General features: G+C 52.4%; 6 protein-coding genes across 6 annotated transcripts; 2 read left to right on the top strand and 4 right to left on the bottom strand.

The window, feature by feature from the left end:
• Nucleotides 1-3,464: 3,464 nt before the first annotated feature.
• TRIVIDRAFT_120674 (uncharacterized protein) lies at nucleotides 3,465-4,308 on the top strand (the record flags this gene model as incomplete). The annotated part of the gene is made up of 2 exons (XM_014102600.1): nucleotides 3,465-3,624; nucleotides 3,839-4,308. Coding segments are annotated over 2 exons (630 nt in total), but the record flags the coding sequence as incomplete, so codon positions are not given.
• A 793-nt stretch (nucleotides 4,309-5,101) lies between these two features.
• Nucleotides 5,102-5,998, bottom strand: TRIVIDRAFT_58003 (uncharacterized protein; the record flags this gene model as incomplete). Its single annotated transcript, XM_014102599.1, has 1 exon — nucleotides 5,102-5,998. The coding sequence occupies one exon, from the start codon at nucleotides 5,996-5,998 to the stop codon at nucleotides 5,102-5,104; it is 897 nt and encodes a 298-aa protein (XP_013958074.1).
• A 404-nt stretch (nucleotides 5,999-6,402) lies between these two features.
• TRIVIDRAFT_179320 (uncharacterized protein) lies at nucleotides 6,403-7,521 on the bottom strand (the record flags this gene model as incomplete). Its single annotated transcript, XM_014102598.1, has 3 exons — nucleotides 6,403-6,950; nucleotides 7,018-7,144; nucleotides 7,278-7,521. The coding sequence occupies 3 exons, from the start codon at nucleotides 7,388-7,390 to the stop codon at nucleotides 6,771-6,773; spliced, it is 420 nt and encodes a 139-aa protein (XP_013958073.1).
• A 1,802-nt stretch (nucleotides 7,522-9,323) lies between these two features.
• On the bottom strand, nucleotides 9,324-10,509 carry TRIVIDRAFT_45712 (uncharacterized protein; the record flags this gene model as incomplete). Its single annotated transcript, XM_014102597.1, has 7 exons — nucleotides 9,324-9,672; nucleotides 9,724-9,861; nucleotides 9,924-9,972; nucleotides 10,030-10,123; nucleotides 10,183-10,298; nucleotides 10,368-10,386; nucleotides 10,456-10,509. The coding sequence occupies 7 exons, from the start codon at nucleotides 10,507-10,509 to the stop codon at nucleotides 9,324-9,326; spliced, it is 819 nt and encodes a 272-aa protein (XP_013958072.1).
• Nucleotides 10,510-10,908: 399 nt separating this feature from the next.
• On the bottom strand, nucleotides 10,909-12,415 carry TRIVIDRAFT_89359 (uncharacterized protein; the record flags this gene model as incomplete). Its single annotated transcript, XM_014102596.1, has 2 exons — nucleotides 10,909-11,046; nucleotides 11,106-12,415. The coding sequence occupies 2 exons, from the start codon at nucleotides 12,265-12,267 to the stop codon at nucleotides 11,009-11,011; spliced, it is 1,200 nt and encodes a 399-aa protein (XP_013958071.1).
• A 913-nt stretch (nucleotides 12,416-13,328) lies between these two features.
• On the top strand, nucleotides 13,329-15,585 carry TRIVIDRAFT_190772 (glycoside hydrolase family 5 protein; the record flags this gene model as incomplete). Its single annotated transcript, XM_014102901.1, has 2 exons — nucleotides 13,329-13,953; nucleotides 14,006-15,585. The coding sequence occupies 2 exons, from the start codon at nucleotides 13,329-13,331 to the stop codon at nucleotides 15,583-15,585; spliced, it is 2,205 nt and encodes a 734-aa protein (XP_013958376.1).
• Between the last annotated feature and the right edge of the window lie 1,648 nt (nucleotides 15,586-17,233).

The following is a 17,233-nucleotide window of genomic DNA, read 5'->3' as shown; positions in this document are numbered from 1 at the left end:
TTGATGAAAGCCGAGTGCTTGCTGCCTGATGGCTCTTTGCCATGATGACCTGGATATTCCCACGTACATTGCTGTATATCAATCACTTTTCTAACTCGACACAAATCACGTACACGACTGTTTTTGCCGGCTTGGCAGCATAGGGATCAGCCGCCTGTATGCACTAGGCTGACTCTGGGCGTCAGCCTTTCTCTATCTCTCTCCATCTCTCTCTTTTCATATTTTCTTTGGTATTCACTTTTCTTTTCTTCATATAGACTTGGGCGATAGACTGGCGGACCGGAATCTTGACGATTATGGACTGAGCGTTTTTCATTTGACACGACGCGCAGAGCGGCAGGGGAGGAAAGACTGGAGTTTATAAGGAGGGGTGGAAGGGCACCGAGTGTGTTTGCTTGCCTCGTCTCTTTTATTTTTTCTGGGTGGCATACAAGATGGGCTTGGGAACGGAACAAGATATAGACGGCGGGAGAGCTGTCCACCTCTCTTCGATGACACATTTTCCTTGGCTGTTGGCACATTATTTAGACAAGGGCGCTCAAAAGCGCACCTCTTCGCGAGAAATTGTACGGATATACTTTACGGAATATGCAGTGACTTGGTTGTGCACGAGACGTGACGAGCCTCTTTTCTTTCTTGCCACTTTCTTCTTCTTTTTCGTTTTGTGATCAAGGTAAGGTTTGAGCTTGCGATTGGCATGTCCGATTAGCCGTTGTAGAAGTCGTGTGAAGTGTGATGAGAAAAAAGAACCAAAGTGAGTCGATATGACGTGCAAGAAAAGGAAGAGGAGCGAGGGGGAGCGTGAGAGGGTCAAAGAAGGGCCGCGACGCTATATTTTATGATTAGTCGTGGAGGCTAGTCAGGCGACAGCAGGAACCAATCCGTTGCGCAGGGAATGAGATTGACAAGAGTGGATGCGGATTGGCCGTTCATACGAAGTGAGAAGCGCATTCTGAAAAGGGAGAAGAAGGCAAAAGAGGAAGAAGAAAGCAAGGAAGCTTTCCGAATTGGGCCTTGTGAAGGGCTGGATGGGTGGCGTTGTGGTGATGTTGGTTTTCTGGGATTTTGTAATCAAGTTCAGGAGAGCATGGCGAGCATGGGAGTGATTTGTTTCATTCTGGGGGCACTTGGGAGTTGATATTGAACTTGTATACGAGATGAAAAGGGTTTTTGCTGCTTGCTTGTTCGTTATTAATAGACGTGTAAAATGTTATAATAGAATGGAGGTGAGATGGGAGCTTGCTCATGGTATAAGAGTCGGGAGGATTGTTTCCGGCCAAGGGCAGAAGGCTAGTCATGACACCACGGGAGGCGCTTACATGGGGGCACCGAATTCCAGGCAAGCTTTGCGAGAGGATTTGTGTCTTGTTGTTTGGCAGCAAAAGATGGATGACGGACATGCTTACTGTATGCTTTTTAGTTTTTAGAGGGAAACACGGGGGTTATTACGAGGTTCCTGAGTGAATGTGTAATTCCGCTGAGATGGAGGCGGATAAGATTATGTACTGTGCGTAGGTGGATGTCTAAGTAAGCTTTATATTCAATTGTCAAAGGATGCTCGTCTTTGCTCGTCATGCCTCGTTCGCTGTGGTATTCTGACATTCTTTGCCTCTGGCGGACTGATTACAGAATTGCTCAAATCTGGAAAATGGTGCCGTCGAACATGAGTATACAAATAAGTTCCTCGGCACCAAAACTCCATCTCCAATAAACACGATTACTATTAATTATAATCCTCCCATTCGAACTCTATCGAGAGTGACACTCAAGACACACAAACGGGAAACTTACCTACCCATCGCCGGTTCCTAAATCTCTTGTTACGAGGGAACTTTCCGCTTCGCAAAACACTTCAATCTTGGGACCCAGTGTCTTGCTAGCACTAATCAGGACAATGGGTGCAATCGGATCAGTAATCGTGATGATTTTTGTATTACTATTCAATCCGTGATGCCCAAAGTCCGCGAGAGAGAGGGCTCCATCAGGGGAATTTGTTGCTCGTTTCGGTTCCCTTTGCAGGAATTGGGGTGTGCAGATGAGAGAACCCTGCCTTCCATGTGTTTTCCATGTGATGCGTGCGTGAAGTCTTCTTCCGAAGTTTGTATGGATCGGACCTGTGATTGCATTTCGACGCAGCGTTTTAAGTGACCTGGAATGAATTAGATGCATGTCCGTAAGAGGTAATGCATGGTGCTCTGAATTGCCCCTTGCGGCAATCCGGCGCAGTCGCTGTACAGAGCACCTAATACCGTAGACTCGCTGCCGTCGAACAGCAATTCGGGGGACCTAGGGGGTTATACAGGCCGAAGGCACTGTAGCTTTAGCGGCGTTAGAGCATGGCGGCCCCCTCTCTCGCCGGGGCTTGGCGACGCCGGCGAGAATTGCGCGGGATGGATGAAAAAAATCTCATCAAATCAATATTTCGATTTCAGCTCGCCCGAAAGAGGAGGCGAAAAAAAAAAAAGGCATAATCAAGTGAGAAACAAGCAAAAAGAGAAAAATAAAAATAAATAACAAGCTCCGTTCAGGTGGATTCGTCCGAGCGGACCTCTCTTTTTTTTAATTTGCCTAGGGATTATTATTATAATTATTCCCGCACAGCATTTGCGTGCGCCCATATATTGTCGTCTTCCCTTCTCTTCTCTCCCCCGGGAACGATCTAATGACGAAACAAAGAGGTCGCCCGCCGATTCATTAGCACATCTCGTTCAGCAGACGGCAAAAGACCAGACCCCAGTCCGCCTCTAAAAACTCCGTGCTGCTTGCTGCTTTCCGGCCAAGTCCACTTTATTATTTAGGTGACCCTGACGCCCTTTTTTTATCCTTCCTTGTTTCTCCTGCTCTTCCAGCGATTGGAAATCGTTTTGAATCTTGGAAGACCGTCTCCAAAAATACTAAGCCTGACTAAGAAAGACTACCAACGGCGAGAGCCGAGGCTGAGCACTGCACTGCCGGTGGTGTCACTTAGTTGGAATCTTTAAGAAGCTTGAATCCATCCAATCCGTAAGGCCTGGTGGACTAAAAGAGGGAACATAAACCTTTTTTGGATTTCTAATTCCTTGCTTCCGTCTATTCCACATTGTTGCCCGGCGTTTCTGTCATTTATTTTCTTCTCTATTTTCTTCTTCTTAATATCACACAAATACCCTCAACACGACATCCTCGCCACACGGAAACAACTTCTTGTTCCTCCATCCAATCCATCTATACTAGCCATTCCCGTTTCCGCACTTCAACAACAACGAGCGACAACACAAGCAAGGATGAGCGCATCACCACTCATCGGCGTCCCGTCGCAACAACACCAACCCAACCACCACTTCCACAGCGACACTATCGCATCGCCCCAGCCCGCGCGCCAACCTCTGCCCTCGTCCGCAAGGAAACCGACGACGGCGACGGCAACGGCAACGGCGGCGATGCGACGAGACAAGGCGGCGACGGGCAGCCGCGGCGCCGGCGGGCTGATCCGGCTGGAGATTTACGTGGACCTGCTGTGCCCGTGGTGCTTCATCGAGAAGCACAGCCTGGAGGCGCTGATGCAGCGGTACACGGAGGAGCATCCCGAGGTGCGCTTTGAGGTGACGTACAAGCCGTATTACATTGCGCAGACAATGGCAAAGCGTGAGTCTTTGTTTTGGTGTTTTTGTTCCTTGATTCAACTTGCTTGCTGGAACTTACAAATCACATAACACGGGCTCCCACATGGGATGACCTAATCACTTCACTTCACTTCATCATCAACCAATCCCCCACACCCATTCTTTTTTACCATTCCATCATGATCGCCATCATGATCGCCATCACCATGCCACCAAGCTGACACCAACTCCCACAGACAACGTCGAGAAGCGCTCCGTCTACGACCGCCTCAACAACATGTACCCAAACTTCCTCACCCGCATCCAAGTCACCGGCGCAAAATACGACATCGCATTCTCCATCCGCGGCCTCACGGGCAGCACCCGCCCCGCCCACCGCCTCATCGCCCTCGCCCTGCACGAGCTCGGCCCCGCCGCCCAGGCGCGCGTCGTCGAGAGCCTCTTCCAGGGCCACTTCGAGGACGGCCGCGACCTTTCCGACGACGCCTGGCTCGTCAGCGTCGGCGTCGCGGCGGGGATGCCCGAGGCCGTGGTGCGGCTGGGGCTCGAGGACGAGGACGCCGGGAGGAGGGTCGATGCCATGGCCGGGGCCGCGCGGGATGTCATCGGCGTCGAGGCTGTGCCGTGCGTCATGGTGCAGGGGCGGTACAAGGTGGGAGGCTATCAGGAGAGCCAGGTCTTTGAGAGCCTGTTTGAGAAGATTCGGCTGGCGGGCGAGGCTTTCTAGAACTGGTTTCTCTGAGATATCCCCCTTTTTTTTGCTTTTTTTTCTTTTCTTTTTTGTCTCATTGGGCGTAAATGTCACAGGTAGGCGGTCTTCATATAGCAGCATTGCTTTTCTTGTCACGGTGTTTTGGGCGCTATCTAGGATGGACTCGGGAGCGCCGGTTGTAAACGGTATCAAACACAGCATTAGGTTTGTGGTGTTGGAGGCGTATTTTCACAGTCAGTCAATACCTTGGGTGTCCCGAGCGGCGGCTCAGGAGTCTATATCATTTTCTCTTATTAGCCGTCTTTTTGTTTGATTTAGTTTCATGGAATGTCCAATTAAGTCCTATTTCGTTATAAAAAACTATAGGAGCAAAATCTGTAAAGCATCATCTGCACTCCCTCGCTCTATCATGGGAGAAAAGAAAAAAAGTAATACCCCCAGCACCCCATAGGCAGCCGTCGATTCATGTCGGGGTTGTTTTTTGTGTCTCATCTTTCGTAGAATAGAAAAGAAAAGAAAAAAAAAAAAAACCAATGCAAAAAAAACTCCGTAAACTCCATTCTAGTGCCTTCCTGCCAGCCCACTGTTGCAAGTGAAAAAACCAATCTTTGCGGTCTCTTTTTTTGTGTGTGGCCATCATTCTCTGAATCAAGTAGATGTGAAAAAAAAGTAAAGAGAAGTTGAAAGTGTAAAACATTTCGCCAGTAGTTACCCGTGAATTATGTCCTTGCACGTTATCCCGTACAGTTTGACTTGTTCCCCCCTCACATTCGCTTCATCGCCCGCATCACCGCCTCATGCCGCTGTAATCGTTGAGCAGGTGCGTCATGTGCGTGTTGGTGGCCTTGCCAATGCGCTTGCCGGCCCTCTTCTTCTGCTGCTTGGGCTTCGCCGCCGCCGCCACGGCCTTGCGCGGGTCGTCGCTCGTCGGCTTCTGCCCAACGCTCACCAGCTTGCGGTGCATGTCGTCCAGGCTGGGCAGCTGCACGCGGCGCCACATGGCCTGGAATTCGGGCTCGACAGAGTTGTGCAGCGACGCGTCGTCAGCCCACACGTACCGCGGGAAGTTGTCCTTCTTGGTGCGCACCACCAGGATCTTGTGCTCGTGCTCCAGCTTCGCCAGTGTGTCCTCGCAGTCGGGCCAGCCGTCCTTGAGGTCCTTGACCGACACCCCCGAAGAGTCCGTCTTGCGCTGCAGATGGGCCAGTAGCGATGTAGCGTCCTTGACTCCCGGGATGATGGGCCGGTGCTTGTACGTGCCCGTCTTCCACGTCTGCTCGCTCAGGCTTGGATCCGGCCTCCATTCCACCCGCGGATGTCCCCTCAGCCCCTCCGTCAGCTCCTTCTTGTGCTCCTCCGTGTAGTTCCTCAGACTCAGGTGGTCGATGATGTCCGTGATGGTCTTTGCGTCGCCCTTCTTCTTCAGATACTCCACCGCAAACGTCATCTGCGTCTTGACCTCGGCGCCGTACCCCGTCAGCTGCGGCTGCGAAAACACCTCTGGAGCGACATCCCGCTTCCTCTTTGATGTCGGTGTGTTGCTGTCTGAGGCGGCGGATGGCGAGGGCGATGGCGGAGCGAGAGAGGCCGTGGCTTTGAGGCTCGACGGATTGGACAGTTTGGACGCGGCCGAGGCGAGACTGCCTCTGAATACCGAGGACTGCTTCTCTAGATACGACGACATGTTGGGCGTGGATGGCCTAGCGGCGGCAGCAGTATCGTAGAAGGGGGGGGGGGAGAAAAGAGAGTGAGCGAAGTGGTTGACGAGGGTTGATGAGCAGAGGTTGAAGCGGATGCAAGGACATTTGTATGGGGACTCGAAAACGAGGCTGATGCGACACAGTGTGGCGTATTAGGCAATCAAGGTGTGTGGCTTGACTTTTTTTTTCAGCTTATCTGTCTTATCGTTTGTTGAGAATGCCACGCAAGCAGAAACGGAGGCCGGGGGTGAATCTGATTCAAATGCTCCGTATTCTAGGTGACTTTCAAGTCAATGCGTCTCCTAGACAATTACCTAGCAGTGCTTTGAAACTGCCTTGGCAACTAGGCCGATGCGAAAGGTCACTTTATTTCGTCATTGCCCATCATGTCAACCAAAAAAACATTGATTATCGTAGATATCTAGCCCTGTATATTTTCCGTCAAAGGCATCATCTAGTTCATCCCTGTAACAATGACTCCCAATGGTCTAGTGCCCGAATATACTTGGAGACAGCACGCCATCTATACTGTCACGCTTAACAAAAATATCCCAGATCCGTTCCCCGGTGTGAATTGCTTGCGTGAAAAAGGCAACATGACACAAATCCTCTCCCCAGCGACACATTCATCCGTCTCGTCTTATTGAGGACTCGTGCGCTGAAGCGAAAGCCCGGGCATGATCCTCCTTTTTTTTCTCCTCTTTTATTTTAAAATTTTATATTTTTTGTTGAAACCCAATCATGAATAGGATGCGATTAGGCGGCAGCAGCCTGAACCTGCTCGGCATTGGCCTGGATGTACTGGTAGGCGAAGTAGGCGATGAGACCGCCAATGGCAACAACGCTGTAGAGGCCAAAGCCGCCGTTGCTGCTGCTGGGGGAAGACTTGATGGAAGGGACGCTGCTGGAAGTGACCTGGGGGACAGGGTCGCCGGCCTAGAGACGAAACATTAGCTGTGAACAAGGGAAAAGCGTCGCAAACAAAAGGTAATGGGGCGCATACCTCGCGCTTCAGGTCACCGACAATCAGAGCGGCGAGAGACTCACGGGCCTCGTCGCTGTGGCCGACATCCTCGAAAGCCTCGGTGGCATCCTGGCCGGCGACATCGAGCAAGACCTCCTCACCACCACTAAGAGATGGGCGTTAGCAAGAAAGAAGGAGAAAAGATGTCATTCAATGCAGCTTTTGCATCATTCCCCAGCCGACCGAAAAAGGGGGGAATTCAACTGCTCGCTGCCGAGGCCGGGAATTGCAAGACGTACGGGTGCTCATCGACAAACTTGGTGCAGTCGTAGACCTTTTCGTGGATCACGACGAAGAGGTCCTTCTTGGTGTTGTGCTCGGCAACATCCTGGAAAGAGTACGTCTTAGACATGGCGGGCGAATTGGGCTCAAGGCAAGCAAAAAAAAACGGCGAAGTTGTCAAAGAGAGAGTGCGAGACAAGAGGAAAGAGAAGAGAAAGGCGGCGAGGACCCCAAAAGGCAAAAGGACTTGGTTGGCAAAGTCGGTCAAAAATGATGGTGGGAGAGAGAAGAGAATCCGCGGATGCGAGTACGATAAAATCGCTTTAAGCGTATGGCCATCTCAGTCCTGAAATGCCAACTAGCCATTTTGCTCTCTCGCTCTTGTTAGCGTGTCGGGCCCCATCAAATCAATTCCGTTGGGTCCGCAGGGGTCCATAGCCCGCCAATCAGCCGCTGCAAAATTACCGCCTGGGCTGCTCTGATTCGCCTCGCTCCAGGGCTTCTCGTCCGATTCTGAAGATGTTCCAACAGCGCCCAACCAACTATACCAGGCCTGTATACTCCGTACTGTACTACCTATAGGTACCTGCCCATACAGCACCTGCAGTACCTGTTCAGCGATGCCTTCGGACTTGTTTTTAAAGCGCATCCCGCGTCTCAGATCCCATCATCCTCTTGCTCATATCTTGCTAGCTGGCCTTTGGGTCAGCGTCTGGCGGATCTTACAGGAACAAGAAAAACCGGGGACTCGGCAGGGTGTGGTAGCATCCGCTGATAATGGAAGGGTTTGGAAAGCAGTGGTAATACTCGGCGCATTCCCCATGGCAAGGCTCTGAGCATGGCATGGCGTGTCTGTACGGAGTACATCTACTGTCCTGTACTGTAGGTTCCATTGTCTTACACGAACGGGAAAAGGCTCTGGGGAAAGAATTTCTAGCCGGCTTGATCGAGATTCCATCAAGATGATCTCGTTGCCACCGGCTCTCTCGCCTAGACTGGCCCTGACTCAATGGCACCACAAAAGACATGATGTCGGTATCAATGGGTGAATCTGCCGGCATTTGGACCCTTACTGTATCACAGCACTCATTAGTACAGTATCTCGAGCTCGGGATATGATCGGAAGCACATGCTAGGCATCCTCTTATTCGCATTTGGCAGAGTCGCATTAGCTCAGAACCCAAGAGCGGGCTTATCTTAGCCTTGCTGCTAGGCCTTTTCCCCTCCTCCTCCGCCGCTCTCCTCCCGCCTCCTCCAGACGGGACTTGTCCACGGTTGTTGAGTAGTGAGCCTTGAGCTTCTTTAAATTGTGCTGTGGCTGGCTTGGTTTTGAGTTGATCGTCTTCCGATTCCGAGAACCTCGGGATATGTATGAAAGGAGGCTATTGTCCAGATGTCTAGCCTCCTAGCCTCTCTTGGGCGCTTCCTGCAGCGGACTAGGATATCCATGGAGATATTATTGCAACTTGCCTACGTACTTAAGATGCGGCAATGTTACCTACCTAGTACTGTTACATACTAATCCTACGTCGATATGGCGTGGCTGCATCACTTCGTAATCGGAAACCGCTGGCTGGCCTTGTCTCTCGTCTCTCATCTCAGCCGCCCCCCCACGTCATATCTTAGTATGCGGAAAATCCATGGACTGGTGTCTGCAGAGCTCCCCAAGGGCTCCCAAAGTAGTCTACAAGGCTGGGGTATATTCAAGGTCAATTCCCGCTCACGTACAACTTGGGCACGACTGTGATTGTGCAAAGCACGGAGCAGCATTCGCCCACGTGAAGCTTTTGCCAATATACCAAGAGGGCTTGGTTACCTCTAGTACGCGTACTGTAAGGCCGCGCTTCCATGCAGTCAGATGGACGATTCCCAAAGCAGAATTTCCCGTGGTGCCCGGCCCGGGATATTCATGACTCTGCAGTGCGAGGATGAGGTAGTAATCAAACAGCTGCTGCTCTGTTCATTGCTCATATTCATTCTTTGGCTCTATTAATCCATCAAAAAGCATCGTCTTCGTCTTGAAGCACCTTTCTTCCCAAATGCCCAAACAATAAATCACGAAATCATCGCTTTGAGCTGCCACCTCCAATGTCCTGTCCCAGGCGGTAGCCCGTCACTCGGTCCCATTCGATCTTTTGCCTCGTCACCGGCAGCTGTCGCCGCAGGCCCTTGAATGCTCCCTCGCTCAGGCTCACGAAGCTCTTGTTGAGGTCTTCCTGGTACTTCTTCTCCGTTGCCGCAATTTCCTTGACGATTCCAGCACCGGTGCCTGAGGGGATCGATGCACTGACGGCCTTGTTGGTCAGCAGTCGCACATTGCCGTCTTCGTAGTAGTGTACGTCAACCATGATGGTGCCCTCGAGGTTTCCGGAACTGGGATCAAAGGTGTAGACTGATCTCCATCGGCCGTTCCTATCGCCTGTAAGCATCTGTAGCATATCGTACCCTAACGAGTGCTCGTACCAGAAGTTGTTGGGGCTGTATTTGTTTGCGACAATGACAATAGCAACCTTTGAGTCGGACTCGACGGGGTATGCGCCAAGGGCAGCGTTGGGAAAGTGTTCCTTGACATAGGTTCCCAGGCTCTTCAATGTTGATTTACTGCCACGACGTTAGCCGGACTGAAAACGATGCCAGGGTAGGTTCCGCCGCTGAGCACTCACACCAGGTCGGCTTGTGATCCCTCCAGCACGTAGCTCTGCACCGCACTGGCTTTCTGTATCCCAGTTAGCTCCAACTACCCATATTGCAGCTACTTGTTCTCCCAACATGCCTGAGCCACATGGTCCACCTCGAAGCTGGAGGAGCTCTCGACGTCGTAGTATCGTCCGCCGCCCAGCGAGTTGTGTGGGCTGATCAAGACCTTTAAGCACGTTAGATGTCTTCCGTCCCCGTAACACGTATTTCCTCGAGGTACCGTACCGGCTGGCTGCTTCCCGGCAGCTTGAGTGTGATGAACTGCTCCTCGTTGTACTGCTCAAAGGCCGGCGCCAGCTCGTCAACAATGTTGGGCTCGGAGGCCGTCAGGGCCTTGATGTCTGCAAAGTCCGCGCGTCAATGGTGCTCTTCGAAGCTTGAACAAATATCCGTCTTGGGGTGAATCGTACCGGCAACGACATCTGCGAGCTAATAGAGTCAGGAGTGAAGAGGTTAGCTTGCCAACGATGACGCGTAGAGGACAAGACGCAGGCTCACCTCTCCCGGGGGAGCTCCCTGGACAAAGGCAGAAACGGTCTCGATATGCGACATTGCGAATGCTTAGCTGGCGGAGGATGAGGGAAACCGGACAGCTCTTTAGGAGCTTTGACGTACACCGCAATCGGGTAGGGGCCAGGAGATGAAGCATGGGCGGGGCATCGACACGAGGGGCAGTGTGGTCTCCATATCCAACCGCTAGCGGGGTACGCGGCCAGACTATGGTTCTTCGCAGTGGGCGCACGTACTCTTTTACCAGTTCAGCTTGCATTGGTCCTTAATCGTAAGTGGGCATCAAGGCAGTTACAGAATGCTCTTGTTATAGGCAGAAGAGCTGCTCGAATTGTGTCTTGTTCCTGGCGGTGCTGTTTTCTTGAGTTGGGGAGTTGACCAGATCTCTTGATGCGCAATTAAGCCCCCCTGGGGGCATTGATGCATAGACCTCGCAGCATTGATGTTATATAAGGCTTTGTTCTCTATTATTCACACTTATGCTAGGAAGAAGCTCTAGAAATTCATACATAAAGACACCCGTTACCCGCTCTCCTCATCATCAGTACTGAACCGTCTTTTTAATGCTGTCGTAAATTCCTGGGGCACACACGGTTAGCAAATCGGCAAAGGCTACCCGAGAGGATAGAGATACTCACTTGCAACATCCGGGACGTGGAACTTTTCGAATATCAGTGCGTTGTGGACACTCCATCCAGCAACACGAGCCACAGGGGCCTCGAGTCTGTTGAAGGTATCTGCGTTCTCTTGAATGGCGGCGGCCACCTCGGCACCGACACCCGCGTTCACCATGGATTCGTGGACGACCAGGACTCTTCCGGTCTTCTGAACGCTTTCAAACACAGTCTTCTTGTCCCACGGATAGATGGTGCGCAGGTCAATCAGCTCGACGGAAATGTCGAAATCCTTCTCTGCCTGCTTGATTGCCTCCATGCAGTTGTACAGCGGCTGGCCGTATGAGATGACGGTGACGTTCTTGCCCTCCTTGAGGACTTCCGCCTTGGATAGAGGGAGCTCATATGGTGCCACGGGGACCTCCTCCACGGCGGCTCGGTACAAGATCTTGGGCTCCATGAAGATGCAGGGGTCGTTGCTTCGGATGGCCGCCAGCAACAGTCCCTTGGCTTGCAGAGGTGATCGGGGCATGATGACTCGCATTCCAGGAACGTGCGTGAACAAGGCCTCGGGCGACTGGGAGTGGTACAAGGCACCGTGGCCGACGACTCCGCAGGGCATGCGGACGGTCATGCCGCCAGCACTCCGGCCATTGGCACCCTCGTAGTAGCGCTTCTTTGCCGCCTCGTTGACGATCTGGTCAAAGGCGGGAAAGACGTAGTCGGCGAACTGGATCTCGGCAACAGGCCGCATGCCCTCGACAGCCATGCCAATGGCAAAGCCGAGAATGCCCTGCTCCGTCAGAGGCGTGTTAAACACCCGGTCGGCGCCGTGTGTCTCTGCGAGCTTCATGGTGCATCGGAAAACACCGCCAAAGGCAACATCCTCGCCAAACACGGACACCGTCTCATCCTCGGTCAGGGCAATGTTCAGAGCATCGTTGATGGCCTGGAACAGGTTCATCTTCTTGGTCGCGCCATGGAGAACGTCGGCAGCAATCTCCGTGTTCTGCTTGGCTATCGCCGACGTGTGAGCCAGCAGAGGGGTTGTCGAGTAGTCAATGGGCAAATTCAGCTTTGCGTTCGGGGGGTGTGTGGAATAGCATCGTGCCAGATTCAGAGGTGCTGATCGAGCTCGGGGATGCGCCAGCGCTCCCTTTAGGTGACGAACCGCCTGACGCTTCATGGTGATTCTGATGCTGTGGGTGAGGATTAGGATTAGAGAAGAATGAAGGGATACGGGGCCCGAGATATTGCGATTCCTGCGACCAAAGTAATTCTCATCGGTCGTCGTCGGTTTAGACGGATGGCGATGGCGCTCGGCTTGCTGCGGCCTGTCGCGGGGCTGGAGCCGGCAGAATTGGCGTCTGTCTTTAGACGGTGAAGCTAAGTAAGAAGCATGGGGTAAGTGGTAATATTAATGGAGTATGGAGAATGTGCAAGTCTTAGGTAATCTTGAGGTTGGATTTGTTTGCTGCAAAAAGTGAATTGAATTCCATTGCTGTTATTCGCAGCTTAGTAACGGGCAGTAGATAATATGGTAGTGCAAAGACCTGTTTAAACCCTCGATACAGGACGAAATCAGAGCTAATGAAGCTGTTATTGTTACTCGTCGCTCCCACGGTGTAGAAATTCTCGTGCAAAAGATGCCAACAATGGCTCTGAAAACTCTGAAATAGCTCTACAGCCTATTGAATCTCGATCACTCTTACGGTTAATTTGCAAAATGCTCGGCTGGTGGCTGAGTTGCTGCCAAGAATCGTCTTCATAAAACTTCCGTATAGAGTACACCGTACATATCGCTATACCAGAATGAGTACTCAGCAGTTCATTGCACCTACAAAACCCCCACAGCGGCCTTTTCAAATCTGCGCTCAATATGCACATGCTCAAAATAAACCAGCAGCAGCAATCATTCCAATTATAACCTCCATCACTCGCTCCGCCGTGCCGCTTCCGGGTCTGGTGCCGTCCTCCCGGCCGAATCTCCGGTTTTGGGGGGCGTGTTGCCCAGCCAACGGGCCAAGACTTGGCAACCTGACCTGCAAAACTCAGCCCGGTGACGTGTATATCGGTTAAGCGGACCATGGCATTGTTTTGAGTCCTTGTAGATCATGTCGGATTGTGTTTTTCTTCTTTTAATGGCTTGTTGAACTTCCTTTTCAGCGTTGAATCATAGAAATCGATGCATTTTCGAGTTGATGCGTCTTGTATACTAGCGAGCCGCAGCTCGATCACGACGTTACGATGAGCGACTCCGACGTGCCGCGTGCGCACCGCCACCGAAGCGCACGAGGCGAATCATCCAGGAGAGACAGGCCGCGGAAGAAAGAATCGCGGACGCGGAGAGGCGCCAGCAGCGCAGATGAAGGCAGAGCCGACAGGCGCAGCAGGTCACAGTCACAGTCGCTTTCCGCAGGGGCGCTGGCGCAACTGAACCAGGATAATGTGAGGCAGCAGAGACATGCTGATCGCGAGCGGAGGAAACGGGAGCGAGAACGAGGGGAGGCGCATGACGACAGAGCCCGGGAGCGCGCAGAGAGGCAGCAAAGGCGAGAGCGAGAACGCGAGCGCGAACGGCAGCGGGAGCGGCAGCGGGAGCGGGAAAGGACAAGAGCAAGAGAGAGATCACCAAGTCCCGATCCAGAGGTTGAGCCAATCATTGTGCCAAAGAAGTACCGTAAGCCGAGCAAGCAGAAAAAGTCCAGAGTTGTCAGCGGGGCGGCGATGGAGGAAGGGAGGTCCAAGGGATGGGGGTTCAGAATAGGAGGCTTCTCGCGAGACGATAGCTATGACAGTTTGAGAAAGGAAGACATGTATAGCGAGCCGGCAAAGAAGAAGAAGAAGACGAAGATGTCCAAGAGAAAGAAATGTAGGTTTGCGCATCGACGGCTGTTTAGAAGAGTCACTAACCCTGTTGCCAGGGATCATTGGAGGCATTTGTGCCCTTGTTCTCCTCATCATCATTATCGTGGCCGCGGTGCTGGGCTCAAAGCACAAATCGGGCGGTGATAGTAACGATAGTTCGTCCTCTGGACCTCCCGCGAGCAACAGCGATGTACCGACCAAGTGGATAAATACTTATCTCGACCCTTCGACTTGGGCGAGCACGGAAGATTTCAACACTACCTTCACCGACGAGATGGTTGGAAACCTCCCCGTCATGGGCCTTTACTCGAAATGGGACGATTCTGCCCAGGCGAACAGCAATGTGCCTCCGTTGGATAAGTCCTGGGGAGACTATTCGAAAACGCCGGCCAGAGGTGTCAACTTGGGAGGGTGGCTATCACTTGAGCCTTTCATCACGCCATCTCTCTTCAATTACCCTCTCAGTTCTGGGGTTGTGGACGAGTGGACTCTATGCGCACATCTCGGGGCGCAGGCTGCATCAACGCTTGAGAACCATTACAACACCTTTGTTACTGAGAGCACGTTCAAAGACATTGCCGACGCTGGGCTAGATCATGTCCGAATTCCGTTCTCATACTGGGCCGTCCAGGTCTATGACGGCGACCAGTACGTCTATCGAACTTCGTGGCGATACCTCCTACGCGGCATCGAATGGGCCAGGAAATACGGTCTACGAGTCAACCTCGACTTACACGGCCTACCGGGGAGCCAGAACGGATGGAATCACAGCGGGAGACAGGGCCCGATCGGCTGGCTCAACGGCACCAACGGGGCACTAAACGCACAACGGTCTCTTGATGTTCACAACAGCCTCTCTCAGTTCTTCTCCCAGAAGAGATACCAGAACATCATCACACACTACGGCCTAGCTAACGAGCCTAAGATGACCTTCCTTCAAGCCAGCGCTGTGGTCAACTGGACAGAAACGGCATTCACCATGGTTCGCAAAAACGGCTTCAAGGGGCTGGTCATCTTTGGTGATGGCTTCATGGGCCTGAACAACTGGCAGGGACTCATGCAGGGCTACGATGGGCTGGTCCTCGACGTCCACCAGTACGTAATTTTCAACCAGAACCAGATCGACTTTACGCACCAAAAGAAGGTGCAGTATGCGTGCCAGGGGTGGACAGAGCAGGCACTGCAGAGCCAGGACAAGAGCACAGGCTACGGGCCCACGCAATTCGCCGAATGGTCTCAAGCAGACACGGACTGTGCCAAGTTTGTGACAAACGTAGGCCAGGGCAACCGGTGGGAGGGCACGCTCAATACGGGCAACGCCAGCACGTCGATTCTGTCGCCAGACTGTCCTACCAAGAATAGCCAATGCTCGTGCGCCAACGCCAACGCGGATCCTAGCAAATGGAGCTCCGAGTACAAGAACTTCTTGTCCATGTTTGCACAGGCGCAGATGTACAGCTTCGAAAAGGGGCTCGGGTGGTGGTACTGGACGTGGAAGACGGAGAGCTCGCCGCAATGGAGTTATCAGGCTGGGATGCAGGCGGGCGTGTTGCCGCAGAAGGCGTGGGAGCGGGATTTCAACTGCGATACAGACGTGCCGGACTTTGCGGCGAACGGATTGCCAGAGTATTATTGAGTATTGATTTTTGGTTTTCGGCGATAGCTATCGGCGAAGAGGGGAGGAGGAGGAGGATGTGGATATACTTTGGAGAATACCCTGTTGTTTTTTTGCGTTTATAGAATGCCTGCTGGTGTACATACGAAGAGCTCATGTTGTCTGCGAGCAGGTCGGGGAGTTTCACGACTGGCGTTGGGACCTTGGTTAGAATTGTATATTGATATGGGGATGGTGATGCTTGACGGTGGAGAAGATGTAGATAAAGCGGTTATGATGGCCACAGTATACGAGCTTGAAGATGAATATACGAAAATGTGACAACTGATTATCTCAACGAGTTTCTTTAGCCCCCAGACGTGAGACGCTGGCGAGTCAGCGAGTCTTCTATTTCCGAAAGGCACATGGGCGCCTGCAGGGCGCCTGTGCGTCGTGAAAATCTACGGGATAAAGTTGAATCTTATAAACGCGAGAAGCGAGGGCGAGGGCCGGCCGCAATACCCGCGATAGCCGGCCTCGCTCTTTTCTCATGGCGACTCGTAACGCCGAAATTTTAGGCGATGTGTGATTGAACCACTTAAAGGTCAGAGCTTTTTGGTCAGGCAGTTTTATTGTTCTTTTTTTGGTTCTTCTCCTCTGGTGTTCATTACTGTACTGTATTCGTAATGTTGTAGTGTGACTTGCATATTAGAGTAAGCTGCTTACACTAAGAGTTGTTGGTCCCCACGTAGAAACAAGAAGACCGGGGCATCGTCTCTACGCTAGAAGAAAGAGAATGAATGGGCTTCGGAATACGAGACGAAACAAGGGCGCCCAATCGCCGAGACAGGAGCTTGCGATTCTTTCTCCTTGGGCGTGGGAATTACCAGGGTTTACCGGCCCAAGGAGCAACAAGCGATGGGTCACATAACAGGATCAGAACTGCAGCGAATAGAGAAATGGACGAGTAAAAAGCCAAGAAGCCAGGAATTATCCATTTCCCCTTGGGGCAAGTTTTCCCGCCGAGAGCTGCCGGACAAGTGCGTAGCCTGATTTGGGGGTCGGCAGTTGCGGACCGCAGCTGGGCTGGGCTGGGCTCTGTCTTTTCTCTCATTTGATGTCGACATTTGTTGGATCTCGCTCTTCGCCTTTAGGTACGCTGTCCGCGCGGGATCCACTGACGATGGGCAAAGAGCGACGGCTGAATAAGGGCTTTTTGCTCGAGTTTGGCTGGCTTGATTGGTAACATTGAATCCTGCCTCGTCGTCGTCGTGTGTGTGTGGTTGTTTGCTCGTCCTAATCATTTTCTTTTCTCCGAAAATTTCGGAGGAGACTTTGATCTCGAAGATTGCCGTTTTGCCCGGGGCCAGACTCGTGGGATTCGATTGATAATGCTTCAACGTCACGTCACGTCACCTCCTGATTGATAATGCCGGCATAGCATCTTGGTCACCATCGTCGCAATCTCTTATATATTACTCGGGCGTCGATCCACTGCCGTCCCGACCTCTCAGCCTGGCCTCTCTCTCCACCACACTAAGCTATAATCTCATCGCGGCCTCTTTCACGCAGCCTGCCAGGTCGCCGACTTCGAGACGATTGAAAGAGACGTTGGCATAATGGCGGCTGCAGACGTAGACACGGCATCGACGCTCGCGCCTGACATGGCTGACCGCGAGAAGGGCGATAA

Source organism: Trichoderma virens (genome assembly GCF_000170995.1).
Source record: "Trichoderma virens Gv29-8 chromosome Unknown TRIVIscaffold_5, whole genome shotgun sequence".
In the NCBI taxonomy this organism is placed as follows: domain Eukaryota; kingdom Fungi; phylum Ascomycota; class Sordariomycetes; order Hypocreales; family Hypocreaceae; genus Trichoderma; species Trichoderma virens.
This window is presented reverse-complemented; position numbering and strand designations above follow the sequence as displayed.